The 21,909-nt window shown below is 38.4% G+C and overlaps 1 protein-coding gene across 3 annotated transcripts in view; it reads left to right on the forward strand.

Moving 5' to 3' along the window:
- Positions 1–21,805, forward strand: part of LOC127874460 (translation initiation factor eIF-2B subunit beta-like) — a 23,848-nt gene extending 2,043 nt beyond the window's left edge. For all 3 annotated transcript variants that reach the window (XM_052418810.1, XM_052418809.1, XM_052418811.1), the window contains exons 2-12: positions 3,664–3,750; positions 4,372–4,491; positions 4,816–4,867; positions 5,363–5,472; positions 10,870–10,966; positions 11,403–11,465; positions 12,234–12,367; positions 13,754–13,814; positions 17,083–17,142; positions 19,547–19,683; positions 21,657–21,805. In XM_052418810.1, coding sequence (XP_052274770.1) covers positions 3,664–3,750; positions 4,372–4,491; positions 4,816–4,867; positions 5,363–5,472; positions 10,870–10,966; positions 11,403–11,465; positions 12,234–12,367; positions 13,754–13,814; positions 17,083–17,142; positions 19,547–19,683; positions 21,657–21,729 — 994 coding nt within the window. In that variant the 3' untranslated portion in view covers positions 21,730–21,805. The remainder of the gene's footprint in view (positions 1–3,663; positions 3,751–4,371; positions 4,492–4,815; positions 4,868–5,362; positions 5,473–10,869; positions 10,967–11,402; positions 11,466–12,233; positions 12,368–13,753; positions 13,815–17,082; positions 17,143–19,546; positions 19,684–21,656) is intronic.
- Positions 21,806–21,909: the final 104 nt, after the last annotated feature.

Consider the following 21,909-nt stretch of genomic DNA (forward strand, 5'->3'; position numbering starts at 1 on the left):
GTAACCGGTGCATTTATAAAAATCGCCCTGGGAGCTTGATCTCTTGTAAACACTGTCTTGAAAGGGTAACTGTTTGTTTATAAATATTTAAAGTCATTATTATGAACTAAAATTGTTTGCTTTTTACAACAAAATAATAAGTTTGTGTTATTCCTCTGAAGATATAGAAATTATTTGGCACTCATCTATTGTTAGAAAATGATAATTGAACAATTAATCAACTTAAAGTAAACGAATCCAACGAAAAATGTCCTAAAGCTGAACAACTGAAGTTGATAAATTTAGATTGTTGTTTCTGGATCACAATGCGGACAAAGAAAAGCAGACTCACGCCTTACAACTCTTATTTTTGTACAGTATTTGAGATGAGTCCAATGAGAGCATTTATCACACTGTGCCCATTGTGCAAACTCCACAACAAAAGCCAGGTTTACAGAAGATGGCATTCTCTTGTCACAAATGCAGCAAAAATTCCCCTCCTCATCTTCATATGTAGATAAATCACTTATGCTGGGACTTATAGGTAAGGCGTTCTCTTTTGAACAACTTGGACGTGGCAACTGTTGATTGAAAAGGGATTTCTTTGATTTTACTTGCTTAGCTGCTATGATTTTTGCATTTTTAGCAGAAGAAAGATTTCCTATTATGGCAGATGGTAAAATTTTTCTTTTCTTTGAGGTGGCAGCTTTAACAGCCACTATTTTTTTACTTTCAAGGAACTGTTCAGTACTTGTTTCATAAGGACTTGTTTCCAGTTATTTCCAGTTTCTTGCATAGTTTTTTCCATGGCTGCATAAATAACAGGCATCACTTTCTTTTAACTAATTTCTTTCCAACAAAGGGGGAAAATGCCTGTTTTTCTGAATGCGCTTATTAGATTGTTGGGAGATAAAGCTTTTAGGTATGCTTTGAAAGATAATTCACCAACAATATATCGATTTATGATCCATCCAGGATGTTCTCTGATAAATGTTTGGCATTCATGATTGAAGATTGACTTCATTGGTCCAAAGCAAGCTACATCTAAAGGCTGTGACACATGTGAAGTATGAGGTGGCAGAATGTAAAATACAATTCCATGTTCTTTTCCCCAATTTGTTAGTGATAATGAGACATGTGATGTGTGTCCATCAAAAATAACAAGGTGATTCTGGCCTTCAGCAGTGTTAACGAACTTGAGGAAATGGTTATCTAAATAATTTTGGAAAGTTATCGAATTAGACCAGCCAGTCTCGCTCATTTCTCCTCCTGCTCCAGGACATGTGTCCTTCAAAAGGTCATCACACCACCTCTTACCAGGAAATATGTAGTAAGGTGGGATGGAAAAGCCAGCTGCATTTCCACAACCTATGATGGTAACATTTTTACCTCTTGGAGAGGTGACTGCTTGTGGAGTATTCCCCTTTTGGCACAATACTCTGGGTGGAGAATGCTCCATCAATATACCGGACTCGTCAATGTTCCATATCCTTTCTGGGTGATCCTTGAGTCCGTTTTCAATATAAGTTTTTTCTAGTTCTGTGAAATGTTTGTTCATTGCTTCCATTGATGTGGCCTTTGCCCTTATCAACGCAAGGTGCTCTGGCTTAGCAAGGTGGATAGCAGGCCACCTTTTTTTGAAGCCATCATACCATGACTCCTTGAAAGTTCTACACTCTTCTTTCCTAGAATGACAGCAAACTCATTTGCCATACCCAATAAAGCCTGCCTCGAATACCCATATCCAATATTCGACATGTTTGACAGTTGGTTGACTAACAAGTTTTCTTCGTCTCTGGTGAAAATTGGTTTCGGTCCATGACTAGGGAGTTGGTCAACAGGTTGGATCCCTAAATGCCTGTCTCTTAGGGTACTCTCGGGAACCCCAAACAACCTGGCAGCCTTGTAGATTGATATCCCACTTTCCATGACTTCTTTTTAGGCCAGCACAATCTGGTTAGGATTGTAATTGCGTCTCCTCTTCATTTGAACACTTGATGGAAACTAAAGTAAATACAACAGGAGATGTGTTTGTCAGAAACACAATGCCCCCTATCGCGCCGCTTTGGATTGTATTTTTTGACTTTTGACCTTGAAAGATGACCTTGACCTTTCACCACTCAAAATGTGCAGCTTCATGAGATACACATGCATGCCAAATATCAAGTTGCTATGTTCAATGTTGCAAAAGTTATTGCAAAACTTTACTGTAAGGTTAAAGTTTGTGGGACGGACAGACAGACAGACAGACAGACAGAGAGTCCAAAAACAATATGCCCCTTATCATTTGATCCAGGGGCATAACAATATTAAGAAATTGGAATTGTAAGAATAATTTTGAAATAAACTTTCCATGGGACTAATTACACGGGGGACTTTTAGCTTGACACCTGTATCTACGGACGCTAGCAGACAGACTTCTGGATCGGATTTTTAGTTATTTAAAACCACATTCATGGATGTAAGTGTCATGGGTATGGAATTTTTTGTTGCAAAAACAGGTACTGAATTAAAAATTTGTAAACTTACCTTGTAAAAGCTCATTCTTGATCAAAAAGTAGACTTTGACAGCTTGCGGGAAGTTTTGACAGCGCACTGACATAAATTTCAGGTATGCATATCAACTGACGTCATTGATTTTCGGATATAACGGATTGCACCGGTTACTCGTATACACCGGAAATAGGGTCAAACAGCATATATATTTTCCCCCAATTTTGTAGAAAAAATCCCCTCCAGAATTTTTTTTTTTTTTTTTAGAAAGAACTGTCTAATGATAAATATATCTCAAATTTATTTCATAAATAACTAACAAAGTATATAACTATAATTAATATAATTTTGTATTATTATTAAGAGTTATATGAAATTAGTTTTTCCCAAATCAGTGGACTTTTCACATGAATTGCATTTTTTCCCCAAAATGGCCAAGAAAAGGCCTGATGTATCTATATTGTGTCAATATGTGTTGATCAAAACATTCCAATTTGGTCCATTTTATTGATATAAAATGCTCATATTAGTCATTTTATCTATTACAAACATTCCAATTAGAATCAAATTGGCTAGGAAAACTGAGACTGTACATGACGGCTGAACTTTCTGAAACAAATGTTTGAAAAAATCATTGATATATATTTAAGAAAAATGACAGAGACATTCAGCTGTGAATATTACATACATACATACATGTGTATTCATATAATAAATATAATTACTTATAAAAGACTGAATTTTTAATTTTCCCCTTTTCCTAAAAAACGACGAGTTTTTCCCCTTTGGACAGGCCCCGCCACCATTCCCCTATAGGTGAAAAAAAACACTGGTCTCATGTATGTCTATTAATTTGAGTTCAATCAACATAATAAATCATAACCAATGCTATACATGTAACTATCAACATCAATTTGCGTATCTTTTGTGGAAAAATGCTCCAAACAAAAACTTGATAGAAAACATTGAATTTGTCAAAGTTTTGAATTGACCATTCGATCTATTTTACAGAGGTTCAAAAGATAGTAAATGAATCACAATCAGTTGATTAATAGTAAGTTGCATTGTGTTTAACAAACGCAAGTCTTGTTACAGTGTTAACTTTTGAATAAAAAACAACGAATAGATTGCATCTTACTACTATGTATAATGAAAACTGGAAAGTCACAGCTACTTTCCCTTCTCTTTCAGAACTATCCAGGGCTCCTTCAATGTGGCATACACGACTGTCTCACTGCTGGTCAGGATTATCTCACAGACAAAATGGTCCAATGCAAAGTATGAATGCTGTGCTGTGTTTATCAGAATCTTTCATTCTTTGGACAAATATTTGAACCTTTTTTTCATTTTAAGGAATTTTTGTTTTTGTGGAAAGTGTTGACCTTAATGAGCCTGTGCAGACTGTGCAGGCTAAGTCGGGATGCTATTCATTAAACCCATTTTGCCAGAACAAGGCTCATTTTCCTATATCTGGAGCAGGAAATCAAGACAAATATTTAGCAGTTCACCAAATATTTTTCTTTGCATGGGAGTGCAATATATGGAAGCATTTAGCCATTAATTGTAAAGAATTTGTCATCAATAAGGTGTTAAATACTATGATGAAACACTAGAAACGTCTTGAGGAATGGCTTGTAAAATATTGGAGAAGGAAACATAGCATTAAAAATAGCACTATCAGTTAATCTTCAAGACATTTGTTGCATGGTCTTTAGATTTCTAGGAAAAATATAAAAATAAATGCCCAATTGGGCATCAAAAATACTAATGCACCTAAATACTTTTTATATTAGAAAAAAAATACACAGATTGTCATCAGCTTCAGTTTACAAACAACTAAAATGACAAACCACAACAAACATGACAGCCATGATTCAGACAGTGTTCTACAAATTATAGGGAGCTGATGGACATTGTTCGCGCTGAGGGAAAGAAGCTAATGTCCTCCCAGCCCTCAGAGTCGGCCATCGGCAACATGGTGAGACGAGTCCTGAAGATCATCAGAGAGGAGTATGCAAGGTGTGTGTGGAGAGAAATGTCACACACATGTGCAGAATATTTACCTGAGCCTTGCTCTGGGTAAACGAGGCTTAATGCATGCATGTATAATGTCTCCCATGTGCGGACTGTACCGGCTAATCTGGGACGAAATTTTCCGCTTGTAAAGATTTTTTGGTTAAATGAAAGTCTCTTCTTAGGGAAAATCCAGTAAAGTTGGAAAGTGCCATCCCTGATAAGCCTGTGGACTGCTGATCTTAGACGAATGATAAACGAGATTAATTGATGACCTACTTGTATTATATCTGGTTCTTTCTAGAAAAAAATACTTTAATGATATTTCAGTGGCCTAAAAGGAAAATCAGAAGAAGGGGATCCCCAAGAATCTCTCAGGAATGTACGTACCTAGGCCAGAATTGAGATATGTCTCATGAAGAAATTATAATTATACCTCATACTTGAATGTTTGCTAAAGGCAGAAAGTTTAAATACTTGAATTTGTATTAATTTTAATAAATTGTCATAGAAATTATGCTGACAAGGTTAAATTTTACAGAATAACTGTTTTATGTACAACATAAGAAATAAATTAAGAACGATCTGATCAGAGTTAAACCTTTAGAGACGCATTATAAGAAAAATTGGTTTTATGCCAGACAAGCCTGCGCATTCTCACAGTCCTGTCATCAGCTAACCTGTGCTCAAATGAAACTAGGAAACCTTGCGTGACTTTACAGCAGGCAGGGCAGCTCTTGACCAGAATGCCCAAATGCGTATGCTGGTTTTAAGCTACACTGACCGCATATGGCGTTTTTATTATTACGTGCTAAATGTAAGATAGTGTTGTCCTTGCTGTGACTGTTGGTGCAACAAATGGTTTGTTTCTTTGTAGAAACTTCTCACAGCTGAAGGCAATATAGATGACTTCACACGGAGTGTCAAAGACTTGAAAGCTACAGTGATAGAAGCAATGACAGAGCTCAAAACAGAAATAGAAACAAGGTTAGATTGTATTTTATCAAATATAAAGTGGTATTTCTAGTACTGCATGAAATTGCATATTCTATTTTGAATGAAAAATTGTTGGCGTTTGCACTATTTGTTTCATTTGTTGAAGATAAAAATCTTAACTGTTGTGGAATGAAAACACCATGGCACAAACTTACTTGTATGAATGAATATTGTTCAAATTAAGTATTATATACAAAATCTTCATGACTTTAAAGTTTAAAAGAAAAGGATTTCATATATCGGGGCTAAAGATAACAAGCGTTTTGTGTTATTACGCAATTAAAATAACCAAAAACGTAATTAAATTCAAAATAAAGAGTACAAAAACGCAAATACAAATTTAATTACGTAATTCCCGTAAAAAAACTTGCTTCACAAAAGCTATTCTTATGAACAGTTGAACACTGGGCGTATTTTTTAGACTGGTTATTTTCCGTACAAAAATGTACCGGATAGTATATATGCCTTCCTATGAAGAAAAGAAGGCAGTCTTTCCAGTGGTTATCAATCTTTGGGGTATTATTGTAACTATTCGTAGACCTGTCCGATTTCTACTTTCATTTTCAAGGTATTCATCTCAAAATGACCTGAAAACGGGGTGCATCGCTTTGAAAAGCCATAACTTCATCAATGGTGCAGTGATTTTCATGAACTCGGTCTTATTCAATGCAAAAATGAATGACTTTGATAAAAAAAATCAGTAATTGTTTATTGTTATGTACAGGTACCGTTTTGAATTTCATTTGTATAAATAATATAATATCCTTAGTAGATTTTTATTAGATTATAAATGTCATTCCCTAAATTACCCAATTGAGTTAAAAAAAACAGGGATGAAAAACCCTATTAAGCTCAAAAGTAGAGAGTGAATTTTTTTTGCTAAAACTCTATTGAATTTACAAAAACCCTATTGTTGTCAAAAACAGGGGTTGATTACCCAATATACCCCAAAAGTTATCTATAGCCCTGCTATGTATTAACAATTCAAATGAGCTCAACACATAAATATGCAAAATTAACATTTAACACTTAATGCTGTTATGATGTATTATTTACATTTTGTATGCCCCTCTTCGAAAAAGAAGGGGTATATTGTTTTGCTTGTTGGCTGTCGGTAGACCAGTCTGAATGTCCGTAGACCAGTTAGTTTCCGATCAATAACTGGTCAACTCTTCAACGAATTGACCAATTGGCTTGAAACTTCACATGTGCATTGGACAGTAAATGACCCTAATTAAAATTGGGGTCACTAGGTAAAGGTTAAGGTCACTATCACACATAAGTGTGAAAAAAAGTTTCCGACCAATAACTCGTCAACTAATTGACCGATTGGCTTGATACTTCACATGTGCATTTGCCTTAGACAGTAGATGACCCCTATTGAAATTGGGGTCACTAGTTCAAAGATCAAGGTCACTATCACACTAAGTGTGAAAATTGTTTCCAATCAGTAACTCATCAACAAATTTACCAATTGGCTTGATACTTCACAAGTGCATTGGCCTTGGACAGTAGATGATCCCTATTGAAATTGGGGTGACTAGGTCAAATGTCAAGGTCACTATCATACTAAGTGTGAAAATCGTTTCCGATCAATAACTCGTCAACCAATTGACCGATTTGCTTGATACTTCACATGTGCATTGGCCTTGGACAGTAGATGACCCATATTGAAATAGGGGTCACTAGGTCGAAGGTCAAGGTCACTATCACACTAAGTGTGAAAATTGTTTCCGATCAAATACTTATCAACCAATTGCCCGATTGGCTTGACACTTCAAATGTGTATTGGCCTTGGACAGTAGATAACCCCTTTTAAAATGGGGGTCACAAGGTCAAAGGTCAAGGTCACTGATACACATTAAGAGTACAATCGTTTCCGATCAATAACTGGTCAACTGATTCACCGATTGGCTTGATACATCCCATGTGAATTGGGCTTGGACAGTAGATGACTCCTATTAAAATTGGGGTCACTAGCTCAAAGGTCAAGGTCACTGTTGCACGCTAATTGTGAAATAGTTTCCTGTCAATAACTCGTCAACTGATTCACCAATTGGCTTGATATTTCACATGTGCATTGGCCTTGGACGGTAGATGACCCCTATTGAAATTGGGGTCACTAGATCAAAGGTCAAGGTCACTGTTACACACCAAGTGTGAAATCGTTTCCGATCAATAACTTGTCAACTGATTCACTGATTGGCTTGATACTTCTCATGTGCATTGGCCTTGGACAGTAGATGACCCCATTAATATTGGGGCCACTAGGTCAAAGGTCATGGTGACTGGCACAATAAGTGTTAAAAGCGTTTCTGATCAATAACTTGCCAACAAATAGACGGACTGGCTTGATACTTCCAATGCGCATTGGCCTTGGACAGTAAATGACCCCTATCAAAATTGGGGTCACTGGGTCAAAGGTCAAGATCACTGTCACAATAAGTGTGAAAATTGTTTCCTATCAATAACTCATCAAAGAATTGACCGATTGGCTTGATACTTCACATGCGCATTGGCCTTGGAAGTAGATGACCACTATTGAAATTGGGGGTACCTAGTTCAAAGCCCTGTTTGGAGGGGCATATGTCTCCAACCGCGGAAGGCTTGTTATATAAATGGAATGGTTCACTCTATTTTACATTTCACTCATTATTTCACTCAGTTTATAGCTCAGTGTTAATATAATCCATATAATTGGAATTCATTCCTATTAAGACATAATAAACTTTTCATTTTACACTTTTTATGCCCCCGGTAGGGTGGCATATAGCAGTTGAACTGTCCATCAGTCAGTCTGTCCGTCCGTCCGAAAAAAAACTTTAACATTGGCCATAACTTTTTCACTATTGAAGATAGCAACTTGATATTTGGCATGCATGTGTATCTCATGAAGCTAAACATTTTGAGTGGTGAAAGGTCAAGGTCATTCCTCATGGTCAAATGTCAAATATATAGCGTCTGTCCGTCCAAAAACTTTAACATTGGCCATAACTTTTTCAATATTGAAGATAGCAACTTGATATTTGGCATGCATGTGCATCTCACGGAGCTGCACATTTTGAGTGGTGAAAGGTGAAGGTCATCCTTCAAGGTCAAATGTCTTATATGGCGTCTGTCCATCCGTCCAAAAACTTTAACATTGGCCATAACTTTTTCACTATTGAAGATAGCAACTTGATATTTGGCATGCATGTGCATCTCATGGAGCTGAATATTTTGTGTGGTGACAGGTGAAGGTCAAGGTCCTCCTTTAAGGTCAAATGTCAAATATGTGGCGTCTGTCCGTCCGAAAACTTTAACATTGGCCATAACTTTTTCAATTTTGAAGATAGCAACTTAATTTGGCATGCATGTGTATCTCATAAGGCTGCACATTTTGAGTGGTGGTAGTTCAAGGTCAAGGTCATCCTTCAAGGTCAAAGGTCAAAAAAACATATATATTTTTTTTTTCAAAGCGGCATTCTCATGAAGCTGCACATTTTGAGTGGTGGAAGTTCAAGGCTAAGGTCAACCTTCAAGGGCAAAGGTAAAAAAAAATTCAAAGGGGCATTCTCATGAAGCTGCACATTTTGAGTGGTGGAAGTTCAAGGTCAAGGTCATCCTTCAAGGTCAAAGGTCAAAAATAAAAATAAAAAAAAATATTGTTTTTCAATGCGTCGCAATAGGGGGCATTGTGTTTCTGACGAACACATCTCTTGTTTCATATGTCATTGTGTCTATTTATTATGCCCCCCTTCGAAGAAGAGGGGGTATATTGCTTTGCTCATGTCGGTCAGTCTGTCGGTCTGTCGGTCCGTCCACCAGGTGGTTGTCAGATGATAACTCAAGAACGCTTGGGCCTAGTATCAGGAAACTTCATAGGTACATTGATCATGACTCGCAGATGACCCCTATTGATTTTGAGGTCACTAGGTCAAAGGTCAAGGTCACAGGTGAAGGTCACAGTTACTGGAAATAGGCATTTTAAGGATTTAGCATGGTTCAAACAAGGGAAACAACTACCGTTTACCGTAATTACTCTAAATTTTCGGACACTCTAAGTTTTCGGACACCCCTTTTTTTAGCAAAAATATTTATTTTTGGTGACTCTTAATTTTCGGACACACGAGTTTTCGTCCATAATTAATGTCTCTACGTTTTCGGACAGTATATTTTACAGCGCTATTTTACCAAATTTCGGTCCTGTTTTCGATATCTAATGACACTTCGATCATGGGGTTTTACAACCAGTTTAACATCTTAAAACATGGCAGGTGCATGCCTGAGGGCAACGGACCATTACATTTGCGTTATTGGGTAAATAACCTTGTAAACCGGTATTAAACAATGGTTTGGCCCGATAGCATAAGCGTAATGACAATTACCGGGGGTAGTGCCAATTAACAGTTCAATTATCTACCGCAATGGTACTCCCCTTCTCAGTAAAACAACTGTGGCAAATACTAAACGCTTCAAAGTGTGATGCACCCAGGATTGCAAGTTTTACGAACAATGGAAGGTGTTCGACAACAACTATCAGAAATGAACAAACAAATAATTTATAGTTTGCTTTTTTATTTCGTTAATTACAGGTTCATACTAGCGAGTATCGGTACATTACATGCTCATCTTTGAACTGGTTGGTCAAAGTACAACCTTGTAGTAACTTTCTGTCAAATAAATTAAGCATTTAAAATTATTTAAAATGCAGTGCAAACATATATAACTGTAATTTGTACTATACGGCATGGTAATTTACAAGCGCGTGCTATAACCGGTAGTCGTTGATATAATTTGCGCTATTTTTGGACACTTCAATTTTCGACTCTAAGTTTTCGGACACCTGTATTTTGTGAATATTTTTTGTATCTAAGTTTTCGGACACGAAAAAAATTATTATTTTTAAGTGTCCGAAAACATAGAGTAATTACGGTATGCATGTTCTTTTTGTTACAGCATTTGCCTCCCTTGTAATATATTTAAATTTTACCAAATGTAAGGCTAACTGCATTTTTGTAATGCATTGTATCAATAACCACCACCACTACCACCACCACCACCACCACCACCACCACCACCACCACCACTACCACCATCACCACCACCACCACCACCACCACCACCATCACCACCATCACCACCGTTGTTCACAGTGACAAAAAACGTATTCACACAATGGCTGCTACTACAACTTATAGCTCATATAGGGGGGCATGCATGTTTTACAAACAGCCCTTGTTAATTTTAAGTTATGTTCATATTTCCTTTCTGTTCTTACTTCTCTCTCTTCTTACTTTACTCTGTTCATATTTTAGTTTAGATAACATTGTGTTCCTGCCGCTGAACATTTTATTCTTATTAAGTGATTATAATTGGTGTTAATATTTCACTTTCTTCATATTTCAGTGTAGATAACATAGCAACCCAGGCTCTAGAACACATTCATTCTAATGAAGTCATCATGACTGCTGGCAAGTCAAAAACTGTGGAAGCGTTTTTAAAGGTATTTGATGTGAAAACTTTTGCACCTGACCATGTGGGAAAGTTGCCGTGGGTCTGAGATTGTTAAACAATACCAATCATACATGGTAAACAAAGCGCAAAAGCAAACATTGATTAGGAAAAAAACAACTTTTTCTTCCCCCTTTCATCTGCACTTTATTAAAGCTTTAAAGTTTTCCTGTCTGTTGTGTACCGGTATTTGATAATGAATTTACATGTACTTAAACTGGTTTTGATTTTTATAATGATTTGACAGTTTCCAGTTACTTTTGCTTATAATTTACCGGTAACTATTTTGAATGTATTTAAGGCTGGTATTACTTTCTTTGATAGTACCAATTAAGAGTTCTATACCTGGCTCTGCGTTTTAACTAATTTGTCTTCTATTTCTACAGCAGACCTCTTATCAATGACACCCCTGTGACTATTTTTTCCAGGATGCAGCCAGATATAAAAGAAAGTTTCAAGTGATTGTCGTGGAGTGTGCTCCATTCTATCATGTAAGTTGTGCTGGTTATTTATGTGTACATGTAGTTGGGTTACTCAGCTAACTGCATCTGGTATTTAAATTCTGATATAATAAGATGCAGCTGCAAACCTCATTTTGTCAAGATGAGCAGTTACAAATCATTTCAATTGCAGTAGGATTTTGGCAAGTGTAACGACCTTTGAATTCTTTAACTATTTGATGTTAACAATCTTTGATAAATGTGAAGTCATTATAAAATCAATCGTCTTACAAAGATATAGCTGGCGCATTGATGTCAAACATTGTTTTCAATGTTTGTCTTTTGTTCTCTTTTATAGTGTTATCTTACAATTATCTTACAATTTAATGTTGCACCCCAGTTTTTTTATGTACATCCTATCATCACTGCTAATATTTTTGCCAAGTTATTTTAAATCCATCTGTATTTGACAAAGTTACTGCATCACAATCTGTGCAACCGACACACCTCCTCATCGAAGTTTATGTTTGTGCCAAATTAGCTTATAATTGATCTCTGTATGATAAAACTAATGCTGATAGAGGAGATGTGCATATTATCAGGCGGTTCTGGTCGGATGATTTTTCACAGAGTTATGGCCCTTTGAAATTTTCCATTAACTGTACATATGGTGCAATTCTTGTCCCCCCAACTACTAGACGTTTCCTTTTATCTGAATATATAGTGCAATATTGTGACAAAAAAAACTTTGGGGAGCATCACACGTCTCCGACGGTTTCTTGTTTACTTTTTCTTCACCACACTTCCCTGTTATTTCAGGGCCAGGAGTTGGCTGTGAGTCTGGCCAAGGCGGGCATAGAGACCACCGTGATCAACGACTCAGCGGTGTTTGCAATCATGTCGAGAGTGAACAAGGTTATCATGGGAACTCACACTGTCATGGCTAATGGAGGGTAAGCTTACTATGTGATGGTAGGTTATCATGAACTGAATCAAGAAAGGCAAGGTTAAAATCAACTATGGAATGTATGGTAGGCTGAAATGCATACTGGCAGAGATATTGACATGTATAGGTAGACAAATTCAATAACCTATGGATACTTTCCTGGTATGTGGTATTCTTTTTTACCCTTCATTTTCGGTCATAATGGTAAAGTTTAATTAAGGTAGCGCACCCGTAATGATTTCCCAATTTCTTCAAAGATCGAAGAGCTTTTTTACCTATTACTTATGGATATCTAATTTAAGCAGGTAGTAATGTGAAGTCGTCCTGGCCGAGTGGATAAGACGATAGACTAGAAATCTTTTGGGATCTTCCTGCGCAGGTTCAAATCCTGCCAACAACGCATACTTCTTGTGACGCGTTTTACTTCTTTTCTAACGTAATTTGATTTAATATAGCATATCAGGTATATATTTTTTTTTAAATATGTTGCAATTTTTATGCACAATCTTCAATTTTAAAATTAAAACGTTATGGCTAAATTGGGTGATTTACTGCTGAAAATACGAATCATGCATGTTGCATTTTATTTTTATTTCAAAAAGTAAATGCTAAATCTGTCTATTTCTTGGTATTTTTGCTGTATATAGTGTATCTATAAAAACTAAGTTCAAAATATTACTTAAATGATACTATTTTAAATTTTATGACACTTTGTTTTTAACCAACCCAATTTCTACTTGGCTGAAACCACTTACATTTCATGGCGCTTTCAGAGATAACAGGTCATAAAAATAAATGTCTGTAAAAGAATACTTATTTCATCTTGTTTAAACTTTAAACACCTTTACTGCATCTGTAAGTACCAACTGCATGCCCATATTTAGAAATCTGGATGAATTATGGAACTTTAATTTACCCCAGGGGTTCAAATAAACTGGACAAAAGCAGAGCGTGGGGGTGGTTTTGAAAAAATCAGTAAAAATTTTTTTAAAGCATGGAAAGCCTATCTAAAAATGTGCATTTAGTTCAGTGAAATGATGCTGATTAGGAAGATAATACATTAGATTATATTTGGAAAGGTGCCCATTACAGGTGCCCTACCTTAAAGAAGACTACATAGTGTGGAAATCATACAATTATTTCCAAATAAATGTTTTCATCTGACATAAATGACTAAGAAAGTTTAGGATCTATCTTTTATGGGTGGAAAAGGGCATTGTAGGCCTTAATGAACTTCATTGAGTACAGAACATTTGTTAATGGTTCAACTTCAACTATAAATGGGTTTTTACAAATTGACTGTATTGAACATGGGTTTGATATATGCAACTAATTACTAGTACAGTAATCAATTTTCCAGTAATTCAACATTCGTTTTGGTTTCCTTTCTCAGGTTGAAGGCCATAAGTGGAAGTCATGCAATAGCACTGGCAGCAAAACACTATTCTGTACCTGTAAGTACTGATTATTGTCTTGTTCTGATGTATAAGGTCAATTAATGATCTATCTTTGGCAAATCACTTGAAAGCCTGCTTCCTGACTTAATATATTATTGCCATTACAGAAAACTAAGTATAGTTATACTATATAATAGTATTTTAGTGTGTGATGTAAAGTTGTTTTTTTGTTCTTTCATTGATAAGTGATATATTTATGTATTAATGAAACTTTGAATATATCATGCTTGTGTGTAGATCTCGCTTATGGTTAGTTCACACCAACGGCGAATGCCGCGCTTTAGATCAGCGAGCAAAGCGCCTTTATTTTTGATTACTTTTCCAAAAAATATCACGATTTCTTACGCTCTGATAAGCTCTGATACGCTCTGATACGAATAGATTGCCGCTTTGGGGACGAAATATTTCCCGACTTGTTACGATTCCTCACGCTTTGATGCCGCTTTAATCAGGCTTTGTTACACTTGAAATCACGCTTTGATAAACTTTATTAGGCTTTATTACCCTTTGAGGCGATTATGACGCTTACAATCAGGCTGTGATACGACTATCAAGCTCTGGTGTGCATTTTTAAGCTCTGTTACGTATTGGAAAATGTCACGATCGCCGGTTTTTATGCCGCCCTTGATCCAGAGCCTACGTAAAGATGCAGCAGATCCACAAAATCATTGCATCTTTGACTCCAGAACACAACGACAGAACAACAAGATACAGAAGTTCCAGATGTACCAGAGCATGATATATCTGAAGAAGAATTGACGTTTGTCTCCCTGTTGTATAACTATATCCTAGGCTAGCCCTTCAGGTGGATGAGAGGGAAGAAGAACAGCGCAGACAAGGGGAGGTTGACCTACCAGCAGGAGGGAGAAGACCATTAATCAGAAGCTGCTGGACCAGGCCATTGCTCACTGAAGAAAGAAGACAGCAAAATGGTAATTACACTAGCCTCCTGGACACACAACTCAGATTAGAAGACCCTGCTGGCTGCTGCCTTCAACAACTTCACCAGATTAAACCCTGAGATGTTCCATTATATCCTGAAAAGAGTGGCACCAGTCATCCAGAAGCAGCAGACTAACTACAGGAACCGCCTGTCAGCTGGCATCAAGCTAGCAATCACCTTGAGACATCTGGCCACTGGGGACAACTACAGGTCACTGGCATATGGATTCAGATGTGGTATCTCCACCATATCAGAGCTGATTCCAGAAGTGTGCACGGCCATTGTACAAGTGTATAAAGATGAGGTTTTCAACGCACATATAACCCCTGAAGCCAGAGACACCTTGCCCAGCAGTTTGAACAGAGGTGGAATGTCCCCCATGCAGTTGGTGCCTTGGATGGAAAGCACATTTCCATCAAGAAGCCAGCAAACAAAGGCAGTTTCTACCGCAACTACAAGGGTTTCTTCTCCATACCAATGCTGGCCCATGTAGACGCAGAATACAAGTTCATCTGGATTGGGCTGGGAGGAAAAGGACACATGTCTCACCCCCAGATATTTACAGACTCTGAGCTCTTTGAATGCCTAGAAGATGGGTCCATAGGGCTGCCCTCATCATGCCCTCTCCCTAGGAAAACTGAGCCAGATATTCCATACTTCATCCTGTGTGATGATGATTTTGCCCTGAAGAGCTACATGATGAAGCCATACAGTAGAAGACGGATAACAGATGAGCAGAGAATCGGCAACTACAGGATCTCAAGGTGTAGAAGAGTGGTGGAGAATGCCTTTGGCATCCTGGTAAACAGGTTCAGATGCCTGCTGGGAACACTTGAACAGAAGCTAGAGAACGTCAGAAATTTGGTGGAGACTGCTGTGGTGCTGCACAGTCTGTTGAGGCATAGGGTGGTGATGGCAGCCAATGAGGTGGACCACGAGGATGAAGCGCACAACTTCGTACCTGGGGCCTGGAGACATGGACCTCACTGGGAAGATGTTCCACAGCCACATGCGAGGGGGAACCTCGCCACTGTGGATGCTAGACATCAGAGAGATCATCTCAGAGACTACTTTTTCTCTCCAGTGGGTGTTGTTGACTGGCAGCAAAGAATGGTTGGTGTTGTACTTCCTGCTGCAGTTGAACAGAGGAATGGGTCAGAGGCTAATTTATAGGGAGAACAACAGAGCGTATGGTAGGAGATCATGAAAGAGCGTGAGGATGCTTGCCGAGTGTAACAAAGCCTAACAAAACGAGTCGATCCTTGATCAAAGCGCCTCAATTCGTGGGAAAGCGGGAGAGTCCTTCATGAAAACGTAACAAAGCGTGTCAGATTTTGATGAAAGCGTCTGACCTCGTGTCAGATCTTCATGCCAGATCGTAGCAAATCTTGAGACATCCTAATGAAGCGTGTCAAATGGTGACATACCGTGAAGATTGTTTTTTTTTTAAGCTTTGATGCACTCTTGACGCTTTAATCAATTCGTGACAGAGCGCCCAAAATTTTTAAACAGTTAAAAAACATTTGGCGTTCTTGCTGGATGTTCCGCTTTACTCCAAGCTTTCCCACGATCTATTACGACACTGACGCATTAATCAAGCTTTGTTACGCTTTGGTGCCGCTTTGAACGCCGCTTTAAAGCGCCATCAAAGCGCCGTTGATGTGAACCATGTATTACGTATATAGAAAGACTAGCGTATAGTTTTAAGTTGTTCTGCTCCAATAATTAATATTATTCAGGCAGTTATTGCCCTTATAATATTAATAATCTGTTTCCACACAATTAAGCAATGGATTGATAAAGCACATGGTGTGGGAGCTTCCATCAGTTTAAACTCCTGGTATTAAATTGGGTCATGGCAGGCAGGACAGTGTCAAACAGGTTGTTCCCTCAATAAAGTTGTGTTAACCAATTATGGTTGAAACTTTGAATATATCAAGTTTGCAGGGAGATCTAGTTGGGCTGGTATTTGTGACAGGTGAAGTGGGGGTCAAGGTCACTGAAATTAAAAATAGAAAAATGTCTTATGCTCAATTACTTGAGTTTAGATGGACATATGATATGAAATTTTGTGTAAATAGCTGACATAACTGTGGATGAAAAGTTTAAATCGTTTTGATAAAAGTCCTTCACTGAAACTTTTTGCTGATTTCTGATATTAATACATTTTCCTTGGACTATCCAATGTATGTTGTTAGAAAAATTAACCTTGTTATCTTTAACCACTTATCTTCTGTTTGAAAAACTAGACTCACATGTACTTCTGTATATCAGTTTGCTCAAAATTAAAGTATCATCATGTTTTCTCTTCTGTGTTTGCAGATTGTTGTTTGTGCTCCAGCTTTCAAGTTGTCACCAGAGTTCCTGTGCTCTAATGATCAGGTAGGCTAGCATGTTAAATTTGAACCGTGTTCTGGGCTTAATGCATGTGAGTGAAGTATCATTCTAGATTAGCCTGTGCAGTCTGCAACGGCAAATAAGGGACGACATAAAATGAATGGTTGTGAAGTAGAGACTTCCTTTAAACGAACTAAAAAAATAAAAGCTGAAAGTTTTGTCCCTGATAATCCTTTGCTGACTGCACAGGCTAATCCTGGATGACACTTTACACACAGGCTAATCCTGGATGACACTTTACACACAGGCTAATCATGGATGACACTTTACACACAGGCTAATCCTGGATGACACTTTACACACAGGCTAATCATGGATGACACTTTACACATATGCTGACTGCACAGGCTAATCCTGGATGACACTTTACACACATGCTGACTGCACAGGCTAATCCTGGATGACACTTTACACACATGCTGACTGCACAGGCTTATCCTGGATGACACTTTACACACATGCTTTAAGACTGCACAGGCTAATCCTGGATGACTCTTTACACACATGCTGACTGCACAGGCTAATCATGGATGACACTTTACACACATGCTGACTGCACAGGCTAATCCTGGATGACTCTTTACACACATGCTGACTGCACAGGCTAATCCTGGATGACACTTTACACACATGCTGACTGCACAGGCTAATCATGGATGACACTTTACACATATGCTGACTGCACTGGCTAATCCTGGATGACACTTTACACACATGCTGACTGCACTGGCTAATCATGGATGACACTTTACACATATGCTGACTGCACTGGCTAATCCTGGATGACACTTTACACACATGCTGACTGCACTGGCTAATCCTGGATGACACTTTACACACATGCTGACTGCACAGGCTAATCTTGGATGACTCTTTACACACTTGCTGACTGCACAGGCTAATCCTGGATGACATTTTACACACATGCTGACTGCACAGGTTAATCCTGGATGACTCTTTACACACATGCTGACTGCACAGGCTAATCCTGGATGACACTTTACACACATGCTGACTGCACAGGTTAATCCTGGATGACACTTTACACACTTGCTGACTGCACAGGCTAATCCTGGATGACACTTTACACACATGCTGACTGCACAGGTTAATCCTGGATGACACTTTACACACATGCTGACTGCACAGGTTAATCCTGGATGACTCTTTACACACATGCTGACTGCACAGGCTAATCCTGGATGACTCTTTACACACATGCTGACTGCACAGGCTAATCATGGATGACACTTTACACACATGCTGACTGCAAGGCTAATCCTGGATGACTCTTTACACACATGCTGACTGCACAGGCTAATCATGGATGACTCTTTACACACATGCTGACTGCACAGGCTAATCATGGATGACACTTTACACACATGCTGACTGCACAGGCTAATCCTTGATGACTCTTTACACACATGCTGACTGCACAGGCTAATCATGGATGACACTTTACACACATGCTGACTGCACAGGCTAATCCTGGATGACTCTTTACACACATGCTGACTGCACAGGCTAATCATGGATGACACTTTACACACATGCTGACTGCAAGGCTAATCCTGGATGACTCTTTACACACATGCTGACTGCACAGGCTAATCATGGATGACACTTTACACACATGCTGACTGCACAGGCTAATCCTGGATGACTCTTTACACACATGCTGACTGCACAGGCTAATCCTGGATGACACTTTACACACATGCTGACTGCACAGGCTAATCCTGGATGACTCTTTACACACATGCTGACTGCACAGGCTAATCCTGGATGACACTTTACACACATGCTTTAAGACTGCACAGGCTTATCCTGGATGACACTTTACACACATGCTGACTGCACAGGTTAATCCTGGATGACTCTTTACACACATGCTGACTGCACAGGCTAATCCTGGATGACTCTTTACACACATGCTGACTGCACAGGCTAATCCTGGATGACTCTTTACACACATGCTGACTGCACAGGCTAATCCTGGATGACTCTTTACACACATGCTGACTGCACAGGCTAACCCTGGATGACTCTTTACACACATGCTGACTGCACAGGCTAATCATGGATGACACTTTACACACATGCTTTAAGACTGCACAGGCTTATCCTGGATGACACTTTACACACATGCTTTAAGCCCAGTTTTCTCAGAACAATACTCAATTTAACTTTCCTAATGATTTCCATAAACCTTTTCATCAAAGCCAACGAAGTCCTTGTACTACAGAGTATTTTCTCTCTATATATTCTAACTCATGTAGATATGTTGTACCTTTGACCAACTATGTGTAAGGTGCACAGCTTGGTCTGTATATTTTACAGATCATCCACCTTTGACTATTCAGTGTGCATACTTCTATGTTTACAGGATGCCTTTAACAAGTTTGAAAGCCCAGAAGACGTGATGCGGTTCTCTGAAGGGAAGATTCTCTCTAAGGTTCAGATCTACAACCCTGTGTTCGACTATGTACCTCCAGAACTTGTCACCTTGTATATATTTAACATGTACGTTAAGACACATACATACCGGTAGTTGATTTAGGACATAGCCCGTGTTATTTGATGATTTCCTAATAGCTTATAATTTAAAAAATTGCATTGGACCTACGTCCTTTTTAGCTCACCTGAGCACAATGTGCTCATGGTGAGCTTTTGTGTTCGCCTTTTGTCCGTCGTGTGTTGTGCGGTGTCAACAGTTGCCTTGTTAAAACTTTAGAGGCCACATTTATTGTCCAATCTTCATCAAATTTGGTCAGAAGATTGTTCTCAATAATATCTTGGATGAGTTCGAAAATGGTTACGGTTTCTTGAAAATCATGGCTGCCAAGGGGCGTGGCATTTTTCCTTATATGGCTATATATTGCTATAGTAAAATCTTGTTAACACTCTAGAGGCCACCTTTATTGTCCGATCTTTGTGAAATTTGGTCAGAAGATTCATCCTAATAATATCTTGGAAAAGTTCAAAAATGATGCCGGTTGGTTAAAAAACATGGCCGCCAGGGGGCTTGTCATTTTTCCTGATATGGCTATTGTAAAACCTTGTTAACACATAAGAGGCCACATTTATTTTCCGATCTAAATGAAACTTGGTCAGACGATTTGTCCCAATGATATCTTGGATTAGTTGGAAAATGGTTCTGGTTGGTGGAAAAACATGGCCTCCAAGGGGGCATGGCATTTTTAACCAGGTTTTCTGAAGGACAAAACTGGTTATTAGATTTGCGAATGTCGGGCGGAACAAGCTTGTCCGGGCCATAACAATGTCGTTCATTATGAGATTTTAAAATCATTTGTCACATTTCTTCACCATCATTGGACGGTGTGTCGCGCGAAAGAATTACGTTGATATCTCCAAGGTCAAGATCACACTTTGAGTTGAAAACCTGGTTTTGTGACAATTTTGTCCCTTGTTCCTTATATAGCTATAGTAAAACCTTCTTTACACACTAGAAGCCACATTTATTGTCTGATCATCATGAAACTTGGTCAGAAGATTTGTCACTATGATATCTTGGACAAGGTAAGAAATGGTTCCAGTTGCTATAAAAACATGGCCACCAGGGGGCGGGGCATTTTTCCTTGTATGGCTTCATCAATCTTATGAAACTTTGTCAGAATATTTGTTTAAATGATATCTTGGATGTGTATGAAAATGGTTCTGGTCTGTTGAAAAACTTGTCTGCCGGTCATGAAAATTGGTAAGAACATTTGTTCTAATGACATCTTGGGCTGCACAGAACAGGTCAGTTTGTTTGAATCTCAGGTGAGCGAGTTTGGGCCTTTTAGGCCCTTTTGTTGTTGTTTTAAGATTGTCTATGCGTCATAGAACTTGAAGATTGCAGAATGGCAGAGTATTTATTTGCCATAACTGGGTACAACAATTACCATAATAAATTTCATATGCCCCCCCCCCCCCCCTTTGCCCACAACATATTAGAGGGATTCAAAAGCAGGGATGTTTGTGACCTTCACTCAATCCATTTCTGGCTGGCTGTCCGTAGATATAATCTTTTCCAGCAAAGTACTTTTACACGTTTCAACTTACAATATTCCAACTTGCAAGCATGTTTTGTGTAATATGAAGTTTTGCATGTGAAATTGTTTTTACTGGTATCATACCTTAAAATTGTCCATGTACTGACAATTTTTATAACATGCTTGTAACAAGTAGCTACATATTATTACATGCAGTGTCATGTGGTACTGTTCACTACTCTGACAGGATCTAGGGTAAATCAGATACAAAATGTGCCTCGCTTTGTAAAAGCCCGTCTTAATGCATCTGAGTAAAGTGTCATCCCAGAGAAGACTCTTTCCGCCTTAACTGGATTTTCAATAAGAATAGACTTCTTTAAACAAAAAATAACTTTGAAGCGGAAAGTGTATCTCTCATTATCCTGAGCTGACTGCATTAAGCCCCGTTTTTCCAGAGTGAGGCTCCAATGGCTTATTTTCCCCTGTTCTGTCTATTTCCAGTGGTGGGACTGCCCCGTCCTATGTGTACAGACTGTTGAGTGAGTTCTACCATCCAGATGACCATGTCTTATAGCACGCCCTGGACACTACCTTGTGATCATGTGCTGTTACAGAAATCATGTTAAATTAAACCTGTGTTGTTTATCCATGCCATGGCTTTGTTTTTGTTTATTTGTTTCCTGTAAGTGCCTGCTCCCATAGCTTGGTTGTGGAAATGAGCTTAAATTTACAAAATATGAGCCTTGCTCTGTGA

This window comes from Dreissena polymorpha, chromosome 3, assembly GCF_020536995.1.
Source record: "Dreissena polymorpha isolate Duluth1 chromosome 3, UMN_Dpol_1.0, whole genome shotgun sequence".
NCBI lineage: Eukaryota > Metazoa > Mollusca > Bivalvia > Myida > Dreissenidae > Dreissena > Dreissena polymorpha.